A 21,362-nucleotide genomic window follows, 5' to 3' on the forward strand; every position below is an offset into this window, starting at 1 on the left:
TACCGTCTCCGAAAAATCAATTTAATCAAGAAACATCCCTTTGACCCTCAGGTGTGGCTACTTGTCTGATCTTGCATTTCAGCAGAGAGAAGAGATCCTTTACCAATGATGTGAAGTCCTGTTCTAACAAGTTCTTTATTCTTTAAACGTAATACAAAGAATCACAACAGGGAACATGGAAGATCAGAATTTTGTTTAACTCTTCTTGTTTTCATGTAACTAAATCATGCCCATAGTTAAGTTATAGGTCAAGTGAATTTCCAATCACTCAAAATATTTTATTTTCTAAAAAACCAAAACCAAACAAAAACCAAAAAGCCTCCCCACAATTTTATCATTTCTTACTACACTGTCTACCTACGCTTGAAGCCATACATTCAAAGGACATGCACTGACATTAACCACATAAACAAAATGCTGGGAAGTTAGGAAAGCTCTGATCTGCAAAGATCAGCAGAGATCTGCAGAAAATTCACACTTCTACAGAATTTTTTTAATCTAAATGCAAGGAGTCCAGCCTAGTGGCACAGATGGCATGGTTCCTGAATATAATTTCCAAATTAAATTTACAGCCTAGGCAATAACCATCTGCAGTCAGCTTTAACCTCTGTGTCCTGGCTAAATGCTAACTGGCATCACTCATTCACATCCATCCAAAAATTCCTTAGAAGTTTAATCCAAATTCAATTTTCTTCAGATTCCGTGCTATAAATGTCTCTAGAGTCCTGCTGCATACTTTTAAATAGTTGCCAGAAGGGACTGCATTCCCATGATACAGAGCACAATCGACTTGCATGATTTATAAATACTTCCGTATTCCTGTGGAATAAGGACTATTTTGTCAAAACAAAATTAAATTGGTCATATTCATGAAGAGTCATTCCATTCAGTGGAGTTTTCGGTCTCATATTAGCATCTGACTATACAGAGATGAAACACTCATAACAGTTCAAGGACCCAAATTACCATCTCATGCATGTTGACTGGAGGTGTTATAAACCAAAATAATCTTGGAGGCAAAGACACGCAAGAGCACCCCGGCTTTTCACAAACATAGTGTACATAACTATTCTGTAGCAAAGAGAGCGCAGGAATAAAATCCCCCAACTTCTGAATGTGACTTCCAGTGCCAGAAAGGAGGAGGAAAAAAAGTACATTACATATAAACAGTGCAAAAAAGGGAGGGAAAAGGTTCTATGTATTAAAATTAACAGAAATCAATGAAAAAGACTTTTAACTGAAAAAATGCCTTACCTTGAGAAGTTGAGGAAATGAACATGTCTAGTGAATAAATAGGGCTGCTCAGCAGTGCTTATGTTTTTAATCAATTCCATCTAAAAAGAATTAACAAATCAAATTTTCCATGTTACATCAACACAAATTTTGAGACAAATATAACTCTCAAGCAACATACGATGATGTAATTTTCAAGGCTGAATTACTCAGGAACTCCTTCCCCACTCTCAAACACTGTCATCAAGATAGCACAACTACTATTTCATGTCTAAGCAAGAAAGGTTGAGCTACAGACACCATCCTGCTATCATGGACCTTATGTACTTCCAAAAGAGGGTATCTTTTTAAGGCAAGGCATAAACTAAAGGAAAAATCTAAACCTTGCCTAAATCTGCACCAGAGCTTTGTAAGTGGCAGCTGCCCTCTGAAGACACTGTCTCTATTCACCAGAATGCCAAAATGTAAAATGTCTGAAACTGTAACAGAAAGTGGGACCTGAGCCAATGACCATTTTCACATAACAATAAAAATTGCCAACATTGCCAAAACACCAATTGACTCACCTGTTTAAATACAGAAATTAGCACGTGCCATTCTTTTTACTATTACAGCAAATAATAAACAGAGTACAAATTAAATGGGCAGTTTTAGAAAGATGATGCTAAGTTCTAGTTCAGGCATGTTTACACCATTTAAAAAAATATTTAAAATTTCAGATCATTAAAATGGAATAGTGTAAACGGCATATGTTGAAGACTGCACAGCATGGATATGGATATCTGTGTCATGTAAGTTGAGCTCTAGCTGTCATCTAGAGGAAACTGAAAGTGTCTGGTGGAGCACCATGATAGAGAGTTGAGATGTCCTAGTTAATTTTTGCTTCCTTACTATTAATTTCCTAAGATTTGTTTTCAGATTTTCTATTCTGTGCTCAAATGCAGGCTATATTATGGACACTGAACACAAATGCTTTTGAAATTATAGGTTTATTGATTTTACAGACTGGGTAGTAGAAAGTAATACAGGAAGTAACAGAAATTCATAAACTGGAAAAAAAAAAAAAGAGTCATAAGAGAAGGTGAACCAAACACTCTAATTTGAGTCATATCAATTCATGTACTAGATTTAAACACCATTAAGGAGACATTAATTAAAAAAATAATCTATTTCTTAAAACTTGAATGCTGTATCTGACATAAACAAAACAAGGAAAAACATGGGCTATAGCCTGTTGTGTGGTCAAGATATACTGACTGGCATGTGATGAGTTACTGCTCTAAAAGCCTGAAAAGCATGGTAGAAAATTATGTCCATGCCATAACAAATATTAAACTACATTTAAGGGACAGCAATTGTAATTTTTTTCCCTTCTATTTCCCAGTTTTGATACACTGATATTTTAGCATGGTTTTTACACTGTGTATCACATTTTACTGCTTCTCATGCATCTTTCATTCTTCTTTTTTCCCTAGGACTCATAACCTGCCTTCTTCTTTCAGACAACAGAAGCTACAGCTGTTTAACTTTTAGGACCAAATAAAAAAGTGCACACATTAATACGCTTTTCCCTACTTTTCCTTGGCCTTCAACCATTTTATACACATTGATGTATGATGAGGACTGAAGCAAACAGTTCAGTTTGTCCATCTTCTCAGGATGGGCCTTTTCCTGTCCAACTAGAGTACATCAAGGCATATTAGGTATAGATCTTGTATACCAAGGCATATTAGGTCTGAGAAAGTATATTGAGTTATATTAGTACATCAAGGTATATTAGGACTGAGAAAGGCTGTAAATCCAGGGGAATGGAACATAAAGAGGAGACCACCAACAGAAAGGCAATATGAAAGGAAAAGAGAAACAAGAGAAAACAGAGAAGATATGTGATTTTAAAAAAAGGCAGGGAATAGCCCCCTGCTTCAGTCAGTCATATCTGGACTCTGGACTGTTTGATTCAAGTACAAGCAGGTCTTTATACAGCTCTTTCAGTACAATACAGATGCTATGAGCAAGAAATTCATAAACCTGAAGAGCAGAGCTTGCTCAGACCAGAATTAGAAAGCTCAGGAAACTTTGCAATAATTGGCACGAAATAATTGAGCATTGTTTGTTAATGCTCTGAAGAGACAAAGGCTTTCCTAGCAAACCAAATAAGGCAGCATCTCTTTAGGACTGGTAACTCTCTCTGCCAAAAAACTACATTCATCCTCCTTGCAGAATGAAACAAGGGGAGATTCCAGAGCCTGGGTATCAGGTGTCTCAATTGACTTATTATTTTGTTTTTCACCCAGACAAGTTACAGGAGAAGTGAAATCATCAACTGTATGAAGCTTTACGTTAGGTTGGCATTTTATCATCTAGCTGCATGAATGAATGAAGGAAGGAAGATGGCAGAAGGAAGTTCTTGATATGGGATAAAAACCCTATTCATGCCACTACAGTCACCACTGTAATTCCATCTTGGAATAAATGGAAAGCCATCACCAGAGTATAAACAGAGACATAAAGATAGCATAGCCGTACAAAGTAATCCCACCACGTTTACAAAGACAGGCAACTTTAATACGCTATGGCTAGATAAACATGCGTGCGTGGGTATACGTGAGTGTTACAAAGTACCATGCAAGCCTCCCTTGCCCCTCAGCTCACCCTGGGGCTGGTACCAATGCGCTAGCGCCAGGCGGATTCACATCACACCACTACCGCGTTTGCCGTCGCACTTCACCTGATGTCAGCGTCAGGCTCATGCCACCCTGCTGCCGGACTAGCCCAAGCACTTCTGCCTCAGGAGCAAGGGGAGTCTGGAAAGCGGCACAGAGAGCAGGACAGCATCTGGCTGCTGGCGGTTTTTTTAATCTCTTGCTACCAAACTCAGTCTCTTGAGCTAAGATAACAAATTACTCCAGAGCAGTCACGGAATTCTGTTTTGACTTAAAAGTACCTTCATATTTAGACAATTAATGATCAACTGGACTTGTAAGCAGATGTGGATAAAGCTACAATGTGCATATGAACAAATAAGCAAAAAACATTCTTTTAAAAACACTGCCAAAAGGGTAAGTAAGGCTCAACCGAAACAACACACAGATGTCAGAAGGGAAAAATAAGTAACTGTAATGGCTCATGGCCACATGCAAATTGTGGCCATATTTCCCATGGGCCTCTCTCTGACCCCACTGTGCTGATTTCAGGCTAACAAGCCAAACATATTGCTCAGGAATACCTAGTGATCCACCCCTCCTTTTAAGATGGCATTAAAGAAAAAAAAAAAAAAAAAAATCTTCCAATGTCTCCCAAAAGAGTAAGGTCTAGTGTTTTCAGGTTTTTTTGTTTTGTTTTCGTGTGGGGTTTTGGTTGGTGGTTTTTTTTTGGTTTTTTTGTTTTTTTTTTTTCTTCAAGATGATTTGTGTAGAGGACCCACAGAGAAGAAGAGTGAGCAGAGGATGAGAGCTGAGGAAAGCAAGTATCTTTGGATGGAGTGAGTGGTGAAGGGGAGAGAGATACATACAAGCACAGATTACCTAGGAGATGGTCTTAAACCACCCAAAGTTTGAAAAGAGATGAAAAGGCCCAAGCAGCGGAAGATAAACTACCCTGGCAGACACCGTTCAGGGAGAGATGAACCAGAACACATCCAGGTTTGGAGGGAGAAGCTGTAAAAATATCCAGGGAGAGGGAAATGCCAGGGCATGAAGAGTGTGTGGGGAGAGACAGGCGGTGGCACCTGGTGCCCGTATCCACCCATGGAGCCCACAGCATGGCCCAGCCACATCAGCTCCACTGCTGGGCAAAAGCACTGGGTGCGTTTTGCTCCCCAAGGGGAGCATGCACATCGCGCAGCAGGAGGCTGCAGAGGCTAAACTACTGCAAGCAGTTGCAAAGACCTCTGTGGTGTGGTCAACACACATTTGCTGTCATTCTACCGCTCCCCCTCAAACATCAATTAATTGTAAGGAACAGAGACTTTAGCCTAAATGCTAATTTGCTCCCTAGCATAACATCTTCCTACCACTGTGACTCCTTGCTTAAGCTTTTACTCTAAATTTTTCTCCAAAACTAATTTTCTGCACTGACTTTTAAACAAGACCCTTCAAGAAGACTACATCCACAAACAGAGGCAATCCTGTAAATCACAAGGTATTTTTGAATCTTAAAGCCCACCTAAGCAAGAACACCAAGAGGCAATACTTAAAGGGGAAAGGTTTTTCCTTGTCTGCTGTCTTACACTACCACTGGTGAAACTCTGGGCACAGGTTGCCCAGAGAGGTGATAGATGCCCCATCCCTGGAAACATTCCAGGTCAGGTTGGACGGGGCTCTGAGCAACCTGGTCTAGTTGAAGCTGCCTAGAATCATTAAGGTTGGAAAAGACCTTTAAGATCATCAAGTCCGACCATCAACCCAATACCACCATGCTCACTAAACCATGTCCTGAAGTGCCACGTCCACAAGTTTTTTGAACACTTCCAGTGTTGGTGACTCCACCACCTCCCTGGGCAGCCTGTTCCAATGCTTGACCACTCTCTCTGTAAAGAAATTTTTCCTAATATCCATTCTAAACCTCCCCTTCTGCAACTTGAGGCCATTTCCTCTTGTCCTATTGCTAGTTACTTGAGAGGAGAGACCAACTTCACTACAACCCCCTTTCAGGTAGTTGTAGAGAGCGATGAGGTCTCCCCTCAGCCTCCTCTTCTCCAGACTAAACAATCTCAGTTCCCTCAGCTGCTCCTCATAAGACTTGTGCTCCAGACCCCTCATCCATGTATTTGTACTCCACTGTTGCTGCATTGTAAATAACAATCCAGCAGATGGCACAGCGAAATGACTCGAGAGAGACTGGACGGGGCCCTCCCCGAAATGGGAGAAACGTGGAGGATGGCTTTGCTCCAGCCACAGTATTGTTCCTGCACAAAAAAAAAAAAACAACTCAGACTTGCGAGAGAGGACACCTTCTGTCGCTCTTCCAGAACTAGCCAGCCCCCCACACTGGCTGCTCACAGCAGTCCCATTTGGTTCAAGATTTGCAATAGGTAAATTCCACTAGGAACAAAAGGAAATAATCTGACAGTAAACCCACCCAGACAACAGCCAAAATGTTACTACTTTTTTTAAGCTGCTGCATTTCACTGGGAGAATTAGATGTCAAAATATATAAAAATGGTGAGGCAACTGGGATTTTCCAAGTGAGGTCAGCTAGATGACACTATGGTCTCCACTAAGATTGACACAAATAGGACAAAAAAAAAAAATCTCTGTATCTTTCTTTCTTGTGAATTCTTAACCTTCTTCTACTGTTTTCAGTCTCTACTGAAGGCATGTAGGTCCAGGAGGCACAAGTATCTACAGGTATTTGGTATATCACTTTCATCTTGGTATTAATTTCCATAAACAACTCACAGGAATGAGACTAGATCTTAATTTTCAACTCGCAAAAATTTGGAATGGTTTCAAGAATTTCTTCAGCTTCCCAAGCTGCTATGACCAATTTTCTGTCTTCAAAAGCATTTAAGAAAAATTAGTGATGGATTTTTAGTGTTAAACTGGAATTAGATATAAAGCTGGCTGTACAGCCATAAGGATGGGTGGTAGAAGGAAACGATATGAGGATAAACTATCAATTACTCCTGTATGTGATTGGTGTTTGTATATCTATAAGCATACTCATTCTTACTTCTCTGAATGCAAAAGAAAAGGGGGTGTGAGGGAAGTCGGGGAAGGGGAAGAATTCATTTTGCAACAGTTCATATGTCATTTTAAAGCCACATCAATTACACTGACTTTGTACACATGAATACTACATATTATTTTCTGTATTTAATTTACTTGGAAATATAGCAAATGGTAAGGCACAGACTAACTCATTTACTTCCAGAACTCACTCCCTTAAGCCCGTAGATGTTCAAAGGCTGCAATTCTAATTGCTGGCAGGCACTTATAACTCGGGAAAATTTCTTAGTAGGAAGGAGACTGGAAAAGCAGCAAGAATATGGATTCTAGTTATGTGCAATCTCCGTAGTCATTAAGAACACCTACATGCTTAACTTTATTTAACAACAGCAGACTGCATACGCTAAGTATTTACACAAAAGACTTGGCTGGATCAGGGCTTTAACCAAACACAGGACAGACAATGACAGAAGGACAAGAGACGTATCATCTCGAGCGAGAAGCCCAGGCTCACACTGGGAGCTTACAGCTCTCTTTTCTCTCGTTCCAATGCCTAGAGCCTGAGACCATTCATTCTCCTAACTTCCTCTCGTGTACACCACATTAAAGGTGGGAGAAATAATTTTTTTCATATTCTGCTCATAAAAAAGTGAGAAGACAACTAAAAATACCCTGAACAACAGAACAGATACTATCTCCAGGCACGTTTCCTGGTGATCAAAGGCACTTTTCATCAAAAGTACTCATTAAATGATGAACCTATTGTAACTCTGTAAATAAGCCATAAATTAAAATAGATTCAAGTTATAGTAGGGCAACCTATAGAGTAAATCATCAGCTCTGCAGCAATACATCCAGCACCATCTGTGTTCCAGCACATTCGCTGTCTAGTAACCTAAAAGTTTCTGGAGTGCAGAAAGTAATGCAAATATTTATCCTCTGTCAGTACATTGGATGCATCAAAACCAAGTCTGGGCCTCTCATGAATCTTAAGATGCTGAACTAAAGCCTGGAAGACTATTGAGATGTGATCTTGTATCATGTTTAACAAAGGACAATCCACCTACCAGAGAAAGGCAGAACAGAGCTCAAACAAAGTAGATGATGAGGGTGAAAGCTGGTGATTATTAATACCCAAAAGGTTTTTAGGTTTTATGTTGCATCTCCCAATCAGCAATGAAACAAAACCCAAACAACCCGAAACACAAAAGCAGTCACTCACAGAAATCCCCTATGCCATATCCAACAGTTAAGCAGAAAAAACAACCAGGCAGGCTCTATAGCACAGGACAGTTTGACCCCAACCTGACGGGACCATTTTGCAAACTCCCCGGGCTCCATGGTGCTGCTGGTGGGATACACAAGAGGGATGCTGCAGTAGCTGCAGCCCAGGGCTCTGCCCCTTCCCTTGGCCACAAGCAGGGGCAGTGGGGGGATACTGGCCTCCCCCCTAGCCTTTCACTGGGGTGTTGCACCCAGCTGCGCAAAGAAGCCTTTGGGCTAGCGTGCCAGCCTTAGCTAGCCAGTCCCCACCACGAGCTGAACTTGAACACCATGTGGGGTTAAGTGAGCCAGCTACTGGTGGGACCCTGATGGCCACCTTGGAAGTGAGGAAGTTGGGACCTGCAGAAGCAGTATCTGCTCTCAAATTTCCATTTGCAATGAACTGTTGTATCTAAAATAACAAACTTATGCTCATAAACAGGCTACAAATAAAATCACCCCCAATCACAGCACAATGCTACTGGCAGGCCCACGTCTGTATTTTGATCATCACACACATCCTTTTGTGGTTTGCAGGCTTCTATTCCTAGGAGTGATGCAGGCAGCTACTGCAGCATTTACCTGATCAGCAGATCCAAATAGCAGCTGTGGGCAACGTGTGCAACAGTCATGTGTACGGTATCTGACTACATCCATACACTTTGGAGTCTGAGGTTTTTTGTATTACTTGCATCAATATCTACTGATGGCAGTGATACTCACAGGAGGCACGTGGTTACCCTAAACACAAAGGATTTTAGATAACTGGATCTTCTGTGGAATCAAAGCTGCAAAAATAATGCCCTCTATAACTTTAAGGGAACATGAAAGGGGGTATCTGAGTAAAGAGGTTTCATGTGGTATTTTCACTTGCCTTAGTGAGGGTTATGTGATAACATGAAAAAGGCAGATGAGCAAGAGGCTGCGATAGGATCAAGGACATGTCAGATTACAGCAACATGGGTTAGTACGGCTGTGTGAAACAACTTTTTGCAGCAAGTGATTACTGGAAGTGAATTAAGAAAGTGAGCAAAAAAACCTGTTGGCTATTATTTACTCCTGCTCTGCTTAGAGACCCAAGCTATGTCTGAATAAGCTCGCCTGTTTACATGATAAATGGCTGTGCCCTGCAGATACATTAATACAGGTCCCAGAAGCTGTTAGCACCTAACTTCACTCATACTAACCCTTCTTGCCTCACTGCTGGACTAACTGCTATGCTGACTAAATTCAAAAGCTGGCTCACTGGAAGTTAGTTTTTCTGGTTAGCTTCCACACTGTGTTGCTCTTGGCTCTACCATCCATTTCTCCTATTAACTGAAGCTGCTTAAAGGATGATGAATTCTGGCTGATTACTCAGGTCAAAGTAGCAGTATACCTTTCAGTACTATTTCTGCTAGCATATGCCTTTGTTTCTCACTTTCACAAACATAGTAAGAAAACAGGATCTCAGATGAGCAGGAGTAACTTACCTGTTCATTTTTGGTCAGTCTTGTTTTGTTATGGATGTCAGATGTAACCAGGTTAAATCCATGTTTCTCTGACAAAATTCTCAAAAGCAAAACCACAGTTCGACTCCCACACTTTCCAACTCTGTTGTAGACCACCTGGCTAGGGAAAGGAAGTACCTAGATAAAGATTGGAGAAAAAGAAAAGTCAGTATACAGGTATTTTTGTTTCTGTGACCCTGCCCAGGTCAGAAGCGTTCACTTCCATGAGGCAAGCTAGAAGCTCGTTAGAATAGAAACACATGGCTCACGAGGTGGCAAACCAAGATTTCCCCCTCATGATCCAATTTAATGTAACAGTGCAGATTGGTAGCTACCCCAGAAACACAAAGCCACTGCTGATGTCTTCTAGTGAAGGTGATGACGGGCTTAAGCTCGCTGCTTGTAACCTCACTGAAAATAGTGAGCTTTAGTTGACTGCCTGCCATACAAAGAATGAAGGGAAGTGAATTTGCACAACAGTTTGGCATCTCAAAGTGAAGTTGACATAATGCAAGAGGAATGCTCGAATTGCAAAACTTTAACTTAAAAGAAAAAACACCCCAAACTACCACCAGTTGTATAGAGCTAAAATTAACCAACTGTTTCAATTTCAAATATAAACATGAATCTTCCAAAAAGACTCAGAGAACAAATTATGCCACTGGCTAGCTATGTACTTTTGGAATAAACAACACTGGGGCCCACTGGTGGCTTGGAAGGCAGCTGGCACAGTCTGATCACCTCCGTACAGGTAAATGTTCACTAAGCCTCAAAACAGAACAGCCACATCCAACCTGCCTACTGGGGATGGTCTCCAGCTCACGCTAACTCTTGCACCATATTCTCCTCCCCGGAAAACCAGAACAAGCAAGTAGTAATTCACCATCCTGAAGTACACTGGATGCAGGCTTCTTTTGTTCCTGGACAACATCCATGGGCTATTCTTTCAGTAAAAGGCATTCCGAAGTCACACTATTGCACTCGACAAGTATTTGGTGTATAGCATATAGCAGCAGCATCTGATAATATAGGCCAAGGGGCATCTGTTTTTAAGCCTTTTAAATTGGCTAACATAGTCAAGGAGCTCACAGTTTCATCCACAGCAGCGCGTATATGGCACTCACAGAAAGCTCATTTTTCTATTAAGACAACAGTACAATATGTTTCCCAACACAGGGCCTGCACCCAGGTTCCACGCGACATGTGTTCAGCGCAAGGAACAGCTCACATGCCAAAGTGATGGTGTGTCTCAACCTATAGTTACTTCTGCTGTTGATGCAGTCACGTTCTCCCATCAGAAGGATTTCTAACATAAAAGCAGTCAGATGAGGCATATGGGCTTCCGGCACTTCTCATGGTATTTGAAGCTAATAGACCTTCATCAGGGAAGCAGAATGATTCCTCAGACAACCCTTCAGATTACTTTCAAAGACAACTGCACACTAGAATAAAAAAAAAAAAAAAAGGGGGAAAAATCTGGATTCCTTTATATATAATGGGAACATAATGGCACTTTGCTGTCAACATTATGCTTCATGACCGAAAGAACATTACTATTGTTACTGGTTGCAATGTTTAGGATATCTTTCACTGCAACATAAACATGGAAGCCATCATTCTCCAAATTACCTGGGGAGGGGGTAGGTATTTGGTACTCATGGCCTTGGTTAAGCTTTCCAAGTTCCAGGACATCACATCTCCTGATTCAGCAAGTAAACATGAGCCTCCCAAGGCTCATAAAAAACCCACATAACACATGAAGTCTTGCTATTTTGTAATGTTTTATAGAGGTTTCTGTGAGAAACGTAGCCCCCTTATTCATTACCAATCTTTCCTTCAGAAGTCCTCCTTCCTATGAAACACAAAATCCCAGCCTCAATGATTAGAGAACTCCAAAGGTGATGAATTTAACATCTCTGTGCTACAGCTGTAGCTAACCTTTTCCAAAACAACTGCCAACGATGTCTAAAAGGTTAATATTGGAACACATTTTATTATATCGATTATAACACCAGGGACACCATCATGAAAGTTTTTTTTATGCAAGAACATGAGCCATATTCTGGATTGTCCTCTTTTTGATTCATTTCTTCGCATAACAAAAACCAGCATCACTATTTGCCACGGCCCTGCAGCACTATCCACACAACACTACTGTAACTTCTGGGAGTTTCTCCTCTGCTCAGACATATATTTTTGGCATACTTTGCTGTCCAAGTATGTGAAAATGTACAGGAGAAATGCAAAGTAGATGCTGACAAGTGCCAGTGAAGGAGCAAGAGCACATAAAGCATGTGATTGCCAAACAACCTGGAAATGAGATAAATGATGAGTTTGTAGGGCTATGGAAACATTTAAAAATGCTTCATAATTATTAACTGCTTTCATTTTCATAGCAGAGTTGCACTTTGCAATGTAGTGAGCAAAATGTTTTCTTCATTGGTACTTCACTCATTTCAAGTGGAATTTTGCTGCACCCAGATTAGACTAGAGTTCTAATTAAATCCCTGACTTGATTAGCCAGTAACTTTGGGTGAATCTTATTAATATCATTCTTTAAAAAGGAAATAAAATTAAAGCAGGCCTTTGTAAAGTCTCTAGTCTAAGTGCAAGCAACCCTACCAGCTAAAAAAAATGACAGTTGCTACCAAGTTTGGACAGTTCTCACCTTTGTTTCTGAAACTCACCTTCCTGTGTAGCACAATTCTGTTCTGCATGCAGACAATAACCATGGCAACCCCCAAAAAGCAACCATAAGCAAATGCTCACTGGAGATAGAGAAAACTGAAATAAAGGGCTATTATTTTCACACAACTGTTTAGCTTAAAGGAGGCCAATATATCAATGCCTTGCTTCAGTAAGCATCTGAATGCACTTAGGTAAAATCGGACAAAATTCAAAATAAATGCTACGGCTCAAAGCTCACTCCAGAAGAACATGGTCCTTAACGGTAATCAAAACTTCACTTGTGGCTAGCTTTAAGGATGCACTGCTGAAGCTTTGCTCATATTTTGCCTGTTTACATCACCATTGCACTTACAGACCTAAATGCTCCAGAGGGTGTGCCCAGTACACAAAGCCACACAGCACACAGGCTTTTGGTATGTACTTGTTTATTGGGACCAGTTCTCTTAGGATACTGCAAATCTGCTTTCTGCATTTCAGAAAGTGTCTAAGTGATTTCCTGGAAAAAGAAATACCTCCTCCAGAAACCTGAATTTGCATCAGGCACATCTAGAAATGCAAGAAATTGAAAACTTTTCTCTTCCCCCTCATATACAATATACATAACAGCAAGACTCAGACAATGTAAGAGATGGTGGCAGAGGAGGCACTTGAAAAGCAGGCTTCTATTTTATTAGCAGAAACAAGATGGAAAACAGCAGTTGGAGGTTTAAAAAATGCTAATTGGATTACATTTTATTTGACAATAAGAATATGTATCATGTAGACTGACTAACTGCTGAGGTGATGCCCTGGCAACATGATACTCATGTAACAATATACACAACTTCAAAATAATTGCAGAGTGACTTTATTGAGCTTTGCATCAAAGCCCAGAGGTAATATAAACAATTCAAACATGTAATTCACTTTGGAGTTATATGAGTTAGTACTTACAGCTATAAAAAAGTAAAACCCACAGTATAATTACAACAGCTCTCTCCAAGGGTTTGGAAAGTTATATAACAATTTACTTGTCAGTTCAAACTGAGGTTTTTTTTTTTCTTTAGTTCCACAGTTAAAGAAGATGTCAAGAATGATTGCGAATAAAATCAAGGAGAAGAAAAACGAAGTTTATCCCGAGATGAATTTGCATTATGGGCAACGACTGTCAAGCAGCTCTGCAGGGTAGGTCTGCCAGTTTCAGGAGGGGAGCCATTTCTCAGCCAGCCTGACAAAAGCTCAGGCTTCCATCTTCTGTGGTGGTTTTGTCTCCACGTAAACCTTTGCAACATTAAAAAAATTAGACTGGATAATTACTTGCAGTACCAACAATTTAGACATCCACCCAAAGGCCTAAATCATTCCGCTTTTACTGGGCCAAATCCAGTATAATTTTGCCAATTTGCCAACAATTTCCCAGCCCAGGTACAATTTGCCCAGACAAACAACTCACATCAGAGGTACATGTTCCCAGAAAACAATCTATTCTCTCCACAACTTTTGAAAGTGACTGACCCCTAGTCCTTATTCATGGGAGAGGTCAGAAGTGGGTGCCAGAACTGGCTTTTCCATTCTGAGCAGACACTAACCTGTGGTCAGACAGTGCTCAGTGTTTTTCATGTGAATGTGGCCAACCAACACAGACAAAACCGGTGAGGTCATGAGAGCAATGAAACATTTACTGATATCACACATCTCTATACAGCATCACAACTTTCCAGGGCAACCTCTCCATTTTTTTTCCTGTCCAGCTGTGACAGAATTACAAGAATTAAAAAAAATGGCTTACTGGGTGAAAGCAATGGACCATGGGGCTCATGAGTGGTGAAAGATGCTCGTTAGGCACCTGCAAACCTCATCACTGTCAGCAGTCCACTTCTCTCCAGTATGAACAAGAGAGGAGGAGGCAGTTTCTCTCTCCAGAGGAGCCAGTGCCCCCAAAGATTGCATATGGGATGTCAGAAGGCACATTCTTGCCCGTTGGCGGAAGAATTTCTTACGCAATCTGCTATACCAACAAATTCCAGAATTTTGTTACCCACCATGCATTTCATTTTTAGCTCATCTTCTACCATTTCCAGAGAATGCCCGTTCTCACATAGTGGGTTTCATGAAGACAGATCAGATAATTCAGTCACCAGCTTTGAAATCTTCTTAGATCCATCGGATCCTCTTTTTAATCAGGGTTTGTCACAAGCCTGCCATGACCTATTGAAAAACAAACTCTAAGGCCACCAAGAGGTAATATATTCCAAACCTAACTTCAGGAATTGCTGTGCAAAATCTCATTCCAAACACATATCAACTTATTGTTACTTTTAAAGCAATTACAACGAAGAATTGCTAACGCAAAGGTATATCAACAGAAAACATGACTGAAAGATGAAAGAGAGAAGAAAAAATAAATTACTACTTATCCCTCCTTCTTCCCCAGCTAAACCACACAGATCCAGTTATATCAAGATCCACCTGTAGAGTGTAGCGACACTGGATAGAGACAAGCTTTTGGAATTAACCAACTCTAAAAGAGACCAGACAGCATGATCTTCTCTGTGGGTCACTGAAGATACATTAGAAACCACAAGAAAGGTAAGGGTGAAGTTTCTTTGTTTTCAAAATTTGAAAGCTATATCGCTGCAGTGGAGCACTGAAAATAAGGCAGAAGTAGAAACAGAAGATTCTTCTGTCACATTTTCATTAAGCAACTAATTTAATTGAAAAAGGATGACTTCCATCCCCCCTCCCCCCCCGCCCTGCCCCAAACAATGCATTTCATCTGTTTGGCAGCTGGCATATTTGGAAGAATAAGTTAAAATGTGTTCTCTAATGATTCAACATCCTTAAGTACCAAAATAAATTGAAAACATAAGCATGGAGCAGAAGCAACAAAAGGAGACCAGTTGTAGGCATAGTCCTCAAACGTATGAAGACCAAAAAGAACCACATTACTGTGAAGTGTCCGCCAAAGCTAATGGTTCCTGATGTGTCCCACAAAACAGATCTGTATAGCCAATATCAAAACTTCTGATAATTTTTCTGTGAAGAAGTACTGCACCCTTACGAATCTAAAATGAGCTCAGTCCAAAGCATAGTAAAGTCTCCCCATTAAGTCTCAGATCATGTCGTATTACAAGATACTATGGCTATATATACAGGAAATTGAAACTATGATAATATCAATAGCAAGCTGGGAAAATGACAAAGAAAAGGTCAAAGATCAAGTTTTCAAAGGTTGGACTGCAGCCTGTCAACACATTTCTTTTTGCTCCTTTTATACCTTACAGCTGATTTACCTTCCTACAAGAGCAGCTTGCAGCTGAGCAAAACCTCTACTTCTACAACCTGCTGCATAAGCAAGTGCAGAACCAGGCTTATTTCAGGTCTGTGAAGTTACAGCAGCGTTCAAATCCAGCACATATATACAAAGAGTCAAACAGGCTGGTAAAGAGCAGATGCTCTGTTCGCTCAGCAGTTCCAGGTGGTTACTGATGCTAGGCAGCCTCTGGAGGTATGAGCAGGACTCCTGGGTCTCATCACTAGCAACACTCGCTGTACCCAAGCGATGGCAGCTCCGGCTCCGCTCAGGGATGAAGCAGTTGAGGGGAATCACCCTACCAAACAGATAACTGCTTGGGGAGGGGGTACAACCAACACCTGCTAGATTAACCAAACCTTTTCCTTTCACCCTTTCTTAACGTAGCAAGCTTTTCAACCTCCTCTGCATTCTTCTTGCTTTCATTTGCAGTTTGCAACTTGTTCACCACTTCTGGGACCAAAATTAGATATAATGCTGTATCTTGTCACCCTACTGCCAAAGAGAACTGAACAGTTATCCTTCGTATCTTGCAGACATCCCTTTTTAATACATGTCAGGATGGCATTTAGAAAAATCAAGGTGTATAGGATTATTGCTGGTATGGGGAGGGGTGCAGAACATAAAGCCATCACTCCTCTTCTTCTCTACCCCACGTAAGTATATACAGATTACAACAGAAAAAGACCCGAAAGACCCTCACTAGCTTTCTTGTGAAAAGCAGTATTTTCATTCCTTCTATAGTTCACCACATTGTGGAAGTCGCCTTACTGGTATGCACCTATTTCATAACAAGATAAAGGAGATAAATAATGTAAGGACATGGTTCACTGATGCTGGTATTCGTTGAGGGAACTAGCATGAATTCAGGTAGGTTAAGAATTTTGGTGTCGCTTTAATCACCCAGTTTTCCACTGCAAGGTTTTCCATGTAATATCAAAAAACCTTAAGCTGCATAATTTGTGCAAGCCATATTTTAACTCCAGAGCAGCTTCAGATTAAACATATATGTATCTTGGAATTGTAAAGTTTAAAACTGCCTTTTTTTTGTCCTGAGCCCAGGGTTTTGTGCACTCTGTGATGTGCTCAGAACACACTGGCACAGTTATTCTCTGTTTAAGTAGTAAATCCTATCACATCCAACCCACATGTTTATATTGGACACTTACAAAATGATATTAAGTAGCTAAGCCTCGTTTTAAAACTTTTTATAATACATCACGGCACTGGTGTTCCCTTAAGTAACCTAACTACCTCACAGCAGTTTCTATCCTTCCAAAGCAATACTCATGAATTCACCCTGGGAGCCAATAATATTGGATTTGAATGTGGTGAGTGGTACACTAAATAACTTATTCCTCTGTATGCACTTGTCTTTCTTCACATTAAGGTTTAACCCTTTTGAGCCTATTGTGGCTGACTATGTGTTAGGCTGCAGCTAGTGCAACAACTCACGGTTTAAACATTGCCAAGGATCTGTCATACTGTGCTTCGGTTTGCCCTCCTGCCCTTTACTTTAGGCCCCCTTCAGTAGTTTTACATTTTATTTTAATGTCTCCTGCATGCTTGTCTTTTTCACTACACTTTGCACAGTTACTTTATAAGTCAATCGCAGTATGAAATAAAGGTTGTTTATAGCCGTAACTGGATTTTAATTTGTAAAACAGGCCAGTTCTGCTGGACTATAACCCACACGCTCATTATTGATGAGCTGGCTCTGAGGTGCTTTCACTCCACATACTCAGAGGAACTCAAAGGGACTGAATTTCCGTCACAGCTTCTGCAGGTAACATATTCAAACCTAGTTCATAACAATGCATCACCACCTGGAAGGAGCAACAACAAGAAGCTCCTACAGGAAGGACAATGTACTGCTGGCCAACTCTTCCAGCAGAGCCAGAACACAGCAGAATTCCCAGTGTCATCTAAAATTACTCAAAGGCCTAGAATACCTTCCTCAGCTGACCATGGTTCACATTCGTAAAGGATAATAAAGTCGTAAAGGAAAATAAAGTCGTTCACAGTCGTAAAGGATAATAAAAAATGTTTTTACAAATATATTAACAACAAAAAGAGAGGCAAGGAGAATCTCCATCCCCTACTGGATATGGCGGGGAACATTGTCTCCAAGGACGAGGACAAGGCTGAGGTACTTAATGCCTTCTTCGCCTCAGTCTTTAATAGCCACTCCAGGTATCCACAGGATATTCAGCCCCCTGAGCTGGAAGACGGGGATGGAGAGCACAATGTACTCCTCATAATCCAGGAGGAAGCAGTCAAGGACATGCTAAACCACCTGGACACCCACAAGTCTATGGGGCCTGATGGGATCCACCCAAGAGTACTGAGAGAGCTGGCGGAGGAGCTTGCCAAGCCACTCTCCATCGTTTATCAGCAGTCCTGGTTAACAGGGGAGGTCCCAGAAGACTGGAGGCTTGCCAATGTGACGCCCGTCTACAAGAAAGGCCGGAAGGAGGATCCTGGGAACTACAGACCTGTCAGCCTGACCTCTGTTCCAGGGAAGATTATGGAGCCGTTGGTTTTGAGAGTGCTCACAGGGCATCTGCAGAACAGCCAAAGGATCAGGCCCAGCCAGCATGGGTTCATGAAAGGCAGGTCCTGCTTGACCAACCTGATCTTCTTCTATGACCAGGTGACCCGCCTAGTGGATGAGGGAAAGGCAGTGGACGTTGTCTACCTGGACTTTAGTAAAGCCTTTGACAGCGTCTCCCACAGCATTCTCCTGGAGAAACTGGCGGCTCGTGGCTTAGACGGGTTTACTCTTCGCTGGGTGAGGAACTGGCTGGATGGCCGAGCCCAGAGAGTTGTGGTGAATGGCGTTAAATCCGGCTGGCGGCCGGTCACGAGTGGTGTTCCCCAGGGCTCGGTTCTGGGACCAGTCTTGTTCAATATCTTTATAGATGATCTGGATGAGGGAATTGAGTGCTCCCTCAGTAAGTTTGCAGATGACACCAAGCTGGGTGGGAGTGTTGATCTGCTGGAGGGTAGGAGGGCTCTGCAGAGGGATCTGGACAGGCTAGATCGATGGGCAGAGGCCAACTGTATGAGGTTTAATAAGGCCAAGTGCAGGGTCCTGCACTTTGGCCACAACAACCCCATGCAATGCTACAGGCTTGGGGAGGAGTGGCTGGAGAGCAGCCCGGCGGAAAGGGACCTGGGGGTGCTGGTTGACAGCCGGCTGAATATGAGCCGGCAGTGTGCCCAGGTGGCCAAGAAGGCCAACAGCGTCCTGGCCTGTATCAGGAATAGTGTGGCCAGCAGGAGTAGGGAAGTGATTGTGCCCCTGTACTCGGCACTGGTGAGGCCGCACCTTGAATACTGTGTTCAGTTTTGGGCCCCTCACTACAAGAAGGATGCTGAGGTGCTGGAGCGTGTCCAGAGAAGGGCAACGAAGCTGGTGAGGGGTCTGGAGCACATGTCTTATGAGGAGCGGCTGAGGGAACTGGGGTTGTTTAGTCTGGAGAAGAGGAGGCTGAGGGGAGACCTTATCGCTCTCTACAACTACCTGAAAGGGGGTTGTGGCGATGAGGGTGTTGGTCTCTTCTCCCAAGTAACTAGTGATAGGACAAGAGGAAATGGCCTCAAGTTGCGCCAGGGGAGGTTTAGATTGGATATTAGGAAAAATTTCTTCACTGAGAGGGTGGTCAGGCATTGGAACAGGCTGCCCAGGGAGGTGGTGGAGTCGCCATCCCTGGAAGTGTTCAAAAAACGTGTGGATGTGGCGCTTCAGGACATGGTTTAGGGGACATGGTGGTTCTGGATTAATGGTTGGACTTGATGATCTTAAAGGTCCTTTCCAACCTAGTGATTCTGTGATTCTGTGATTTGAGTCATAAGCGGATCCTGTGGTGTTGGAGTTGCCACATGTCGGAGGCAATAATGGACATGGCCCAGAAGTGCTCCCTTTTCACCCTTCTGCAACTTGAAATCATTAATCCAGCTTGTTCAGGCAAATCAAACCTCATTCCTGTTGACCAAGGCAGGAGTCCTTTCCATGTCAATGGAGGGAGCTTCTCCCTGCATCTACTCAAAATCCCCAATGGTGCCAGCAGCAAAAGCCTCCACACTCCCTCAGGACACTGAGGTGTCATGGGTGCTGTCCTGAGAATTACCTATTCATACTCACGCTGCCTTCTCCTTACATTACTGTCCTGGTTTCAGCTGGGATAGAGTTAATTAAATGTCATGGTTAAACCATGACAATTACTCACCCAAACTCCTCCTTCACCTGAATTACTATGATACCACCACTCTCACACAGACCCCTTCAGCCCAGTCAAGACACCCTGTCCTCTTTGCCTGATGTTTTGACTCTACTTGTTGACCCATCATTGGCAAGTTCACAATCTCATTTTTTATTAAAGCTCACAGCCCTTCTTAGAGTACTTAACCACTATTTACTGTTTCCTGAACTACACTTCACATAAAGCCCAAGTAGAAGACTGCCAGGACCTACCAGCTTGTCTTCAAAATCAAGAGGCTTTCAAAATAATACTGTAAGTTTAGTATTTGGGTTTGGGGTTTTTTTTCGGTTTTACAAGCCTCCACAGCATCCCAAGTTCCAGGTTCTCAAATTTTTTTCTTCAAACATCGCAGCTAAAAAAGAACCTTTTCTTTTAAGGTCAACTGAGATTCTTCCAGAACTGTTAAATGGTAACAGCTCAGGATTTAAGAACAGCATCAACAAATACAAGACTTGTGGTAAAGTCATGAGTGTTACTCAACTGAGTCACAAGGCTTAGCAACATCAGGCAAATCAGTTTGTCACTTTCAAAAGATACGTTGCTGTGCTAGCCCTATCCAGAATGGCAGATTTTTGTTGTTCCACTGAAGGTTTAGGTCACCCAGACCCAGCTGGAATTGAACTTCAGTATTAATAGCCAGCACTTCATAATAAAAAGACAATGAGGTGGCCCATGATTGAGTGGATATGATTGACTGGTTATGACCTTCCCCTATGCTACGTTAGTTTATGAATAGCTTCCTATCATGGAAAGGAGTAGCAGAAGAGGGGAATGTACTGGACAGCTGGAAATTTAAAACTGCAATCCGTAAGAGAGATTCATATGCTGTGAAATAATGTGCATGAATGCTTCGCAAGTGAACAAAAATCAACTCAGAATGGATTATGTCCTAAATTTCAGTGAAAACAGAGCTCTACTAGCTTCAGAAGTGGGGATGCTAATGCCTTGGGTAGCTTTTTAGCTATGGTATGTGACGTAGAACAAAACCTACAGGTTGCAAAATTGGTGATATTTTTTCTATTTTGTGTAACGGTAGGTAGGCTGCTGTGTTAATACCAGAGGCAAGCAAAATTCACCTTTAACTATGCACACAGGCTGAAAAGCAAAGTACAAACCAAAAGATGGTTCAAAGCATCTTTGAAATTAGATGGATGAAAACTACAGATGCACAAAACCTGCATCCCTGTTGTCCCTCAAAGTCTTTCAAAATTGAGAGGCTGAAAATGTCAGGCTTAGTAAAAAGCCAGTTCACTATCGTTGAAACTTTTGCAGGATGTCAGCACGCACAGTATCCTTCACAAATTCATCTTCTTGTGACAGCAATCTGTCTTTAATTTCCCAAGTCTCTTTGTACTGTCCATTTACTATCAGTCAGCCTCCCCGTACCAACACCTCTCTGATATACTACAAACTGAAGTAGTATTAAAAAATAAGTAATGATCTTCTTTATTTTGGTAAATAA

At 41.7% G+C, this 21,362-nt stretch overlaps 1 protein-coding gene across 1 annotated transcript in view; it reads right to left on the minus strand.

The window, feature by feature from the left end:
• The window catches only part of UST (uronyl 2-sulfotransferase), a gene marked incomplete at its 3' end in the record, with an annotated part of 169,444 nt that overhangs the window by 74,142 nt on the left and 73,940 nt on the right, over positions 1-21,362 (minus strand). Inside the window, exons 3-4 of the mRNA XM_081997119.1 lie at positions 9,638-9,793; positions 1,255-1,334 (exon numbers count right to left, since the gene is read on the minus strand). Of these exons, the coding sequence (XP_081853245.1) occupies positions 1,255-1,334; positions 9,638-9,793 (236 nt within the window). The remainder of the gene's footprint in view (positions 1-1,254; positions 1,335-9,637; positions 9,794-21,362) is intronic.

Source organism: Phaethon aethereus (genome assembly GCF_964289735.1).
Source record: "Phaethon aethereus genome assembly, chromosome: 3".
NCBI lineage: Eukaryota > Metazoa > Chordata > Aves > Phaethontiformes > Phaethontidae > Phaethon > Phaethon aethereus.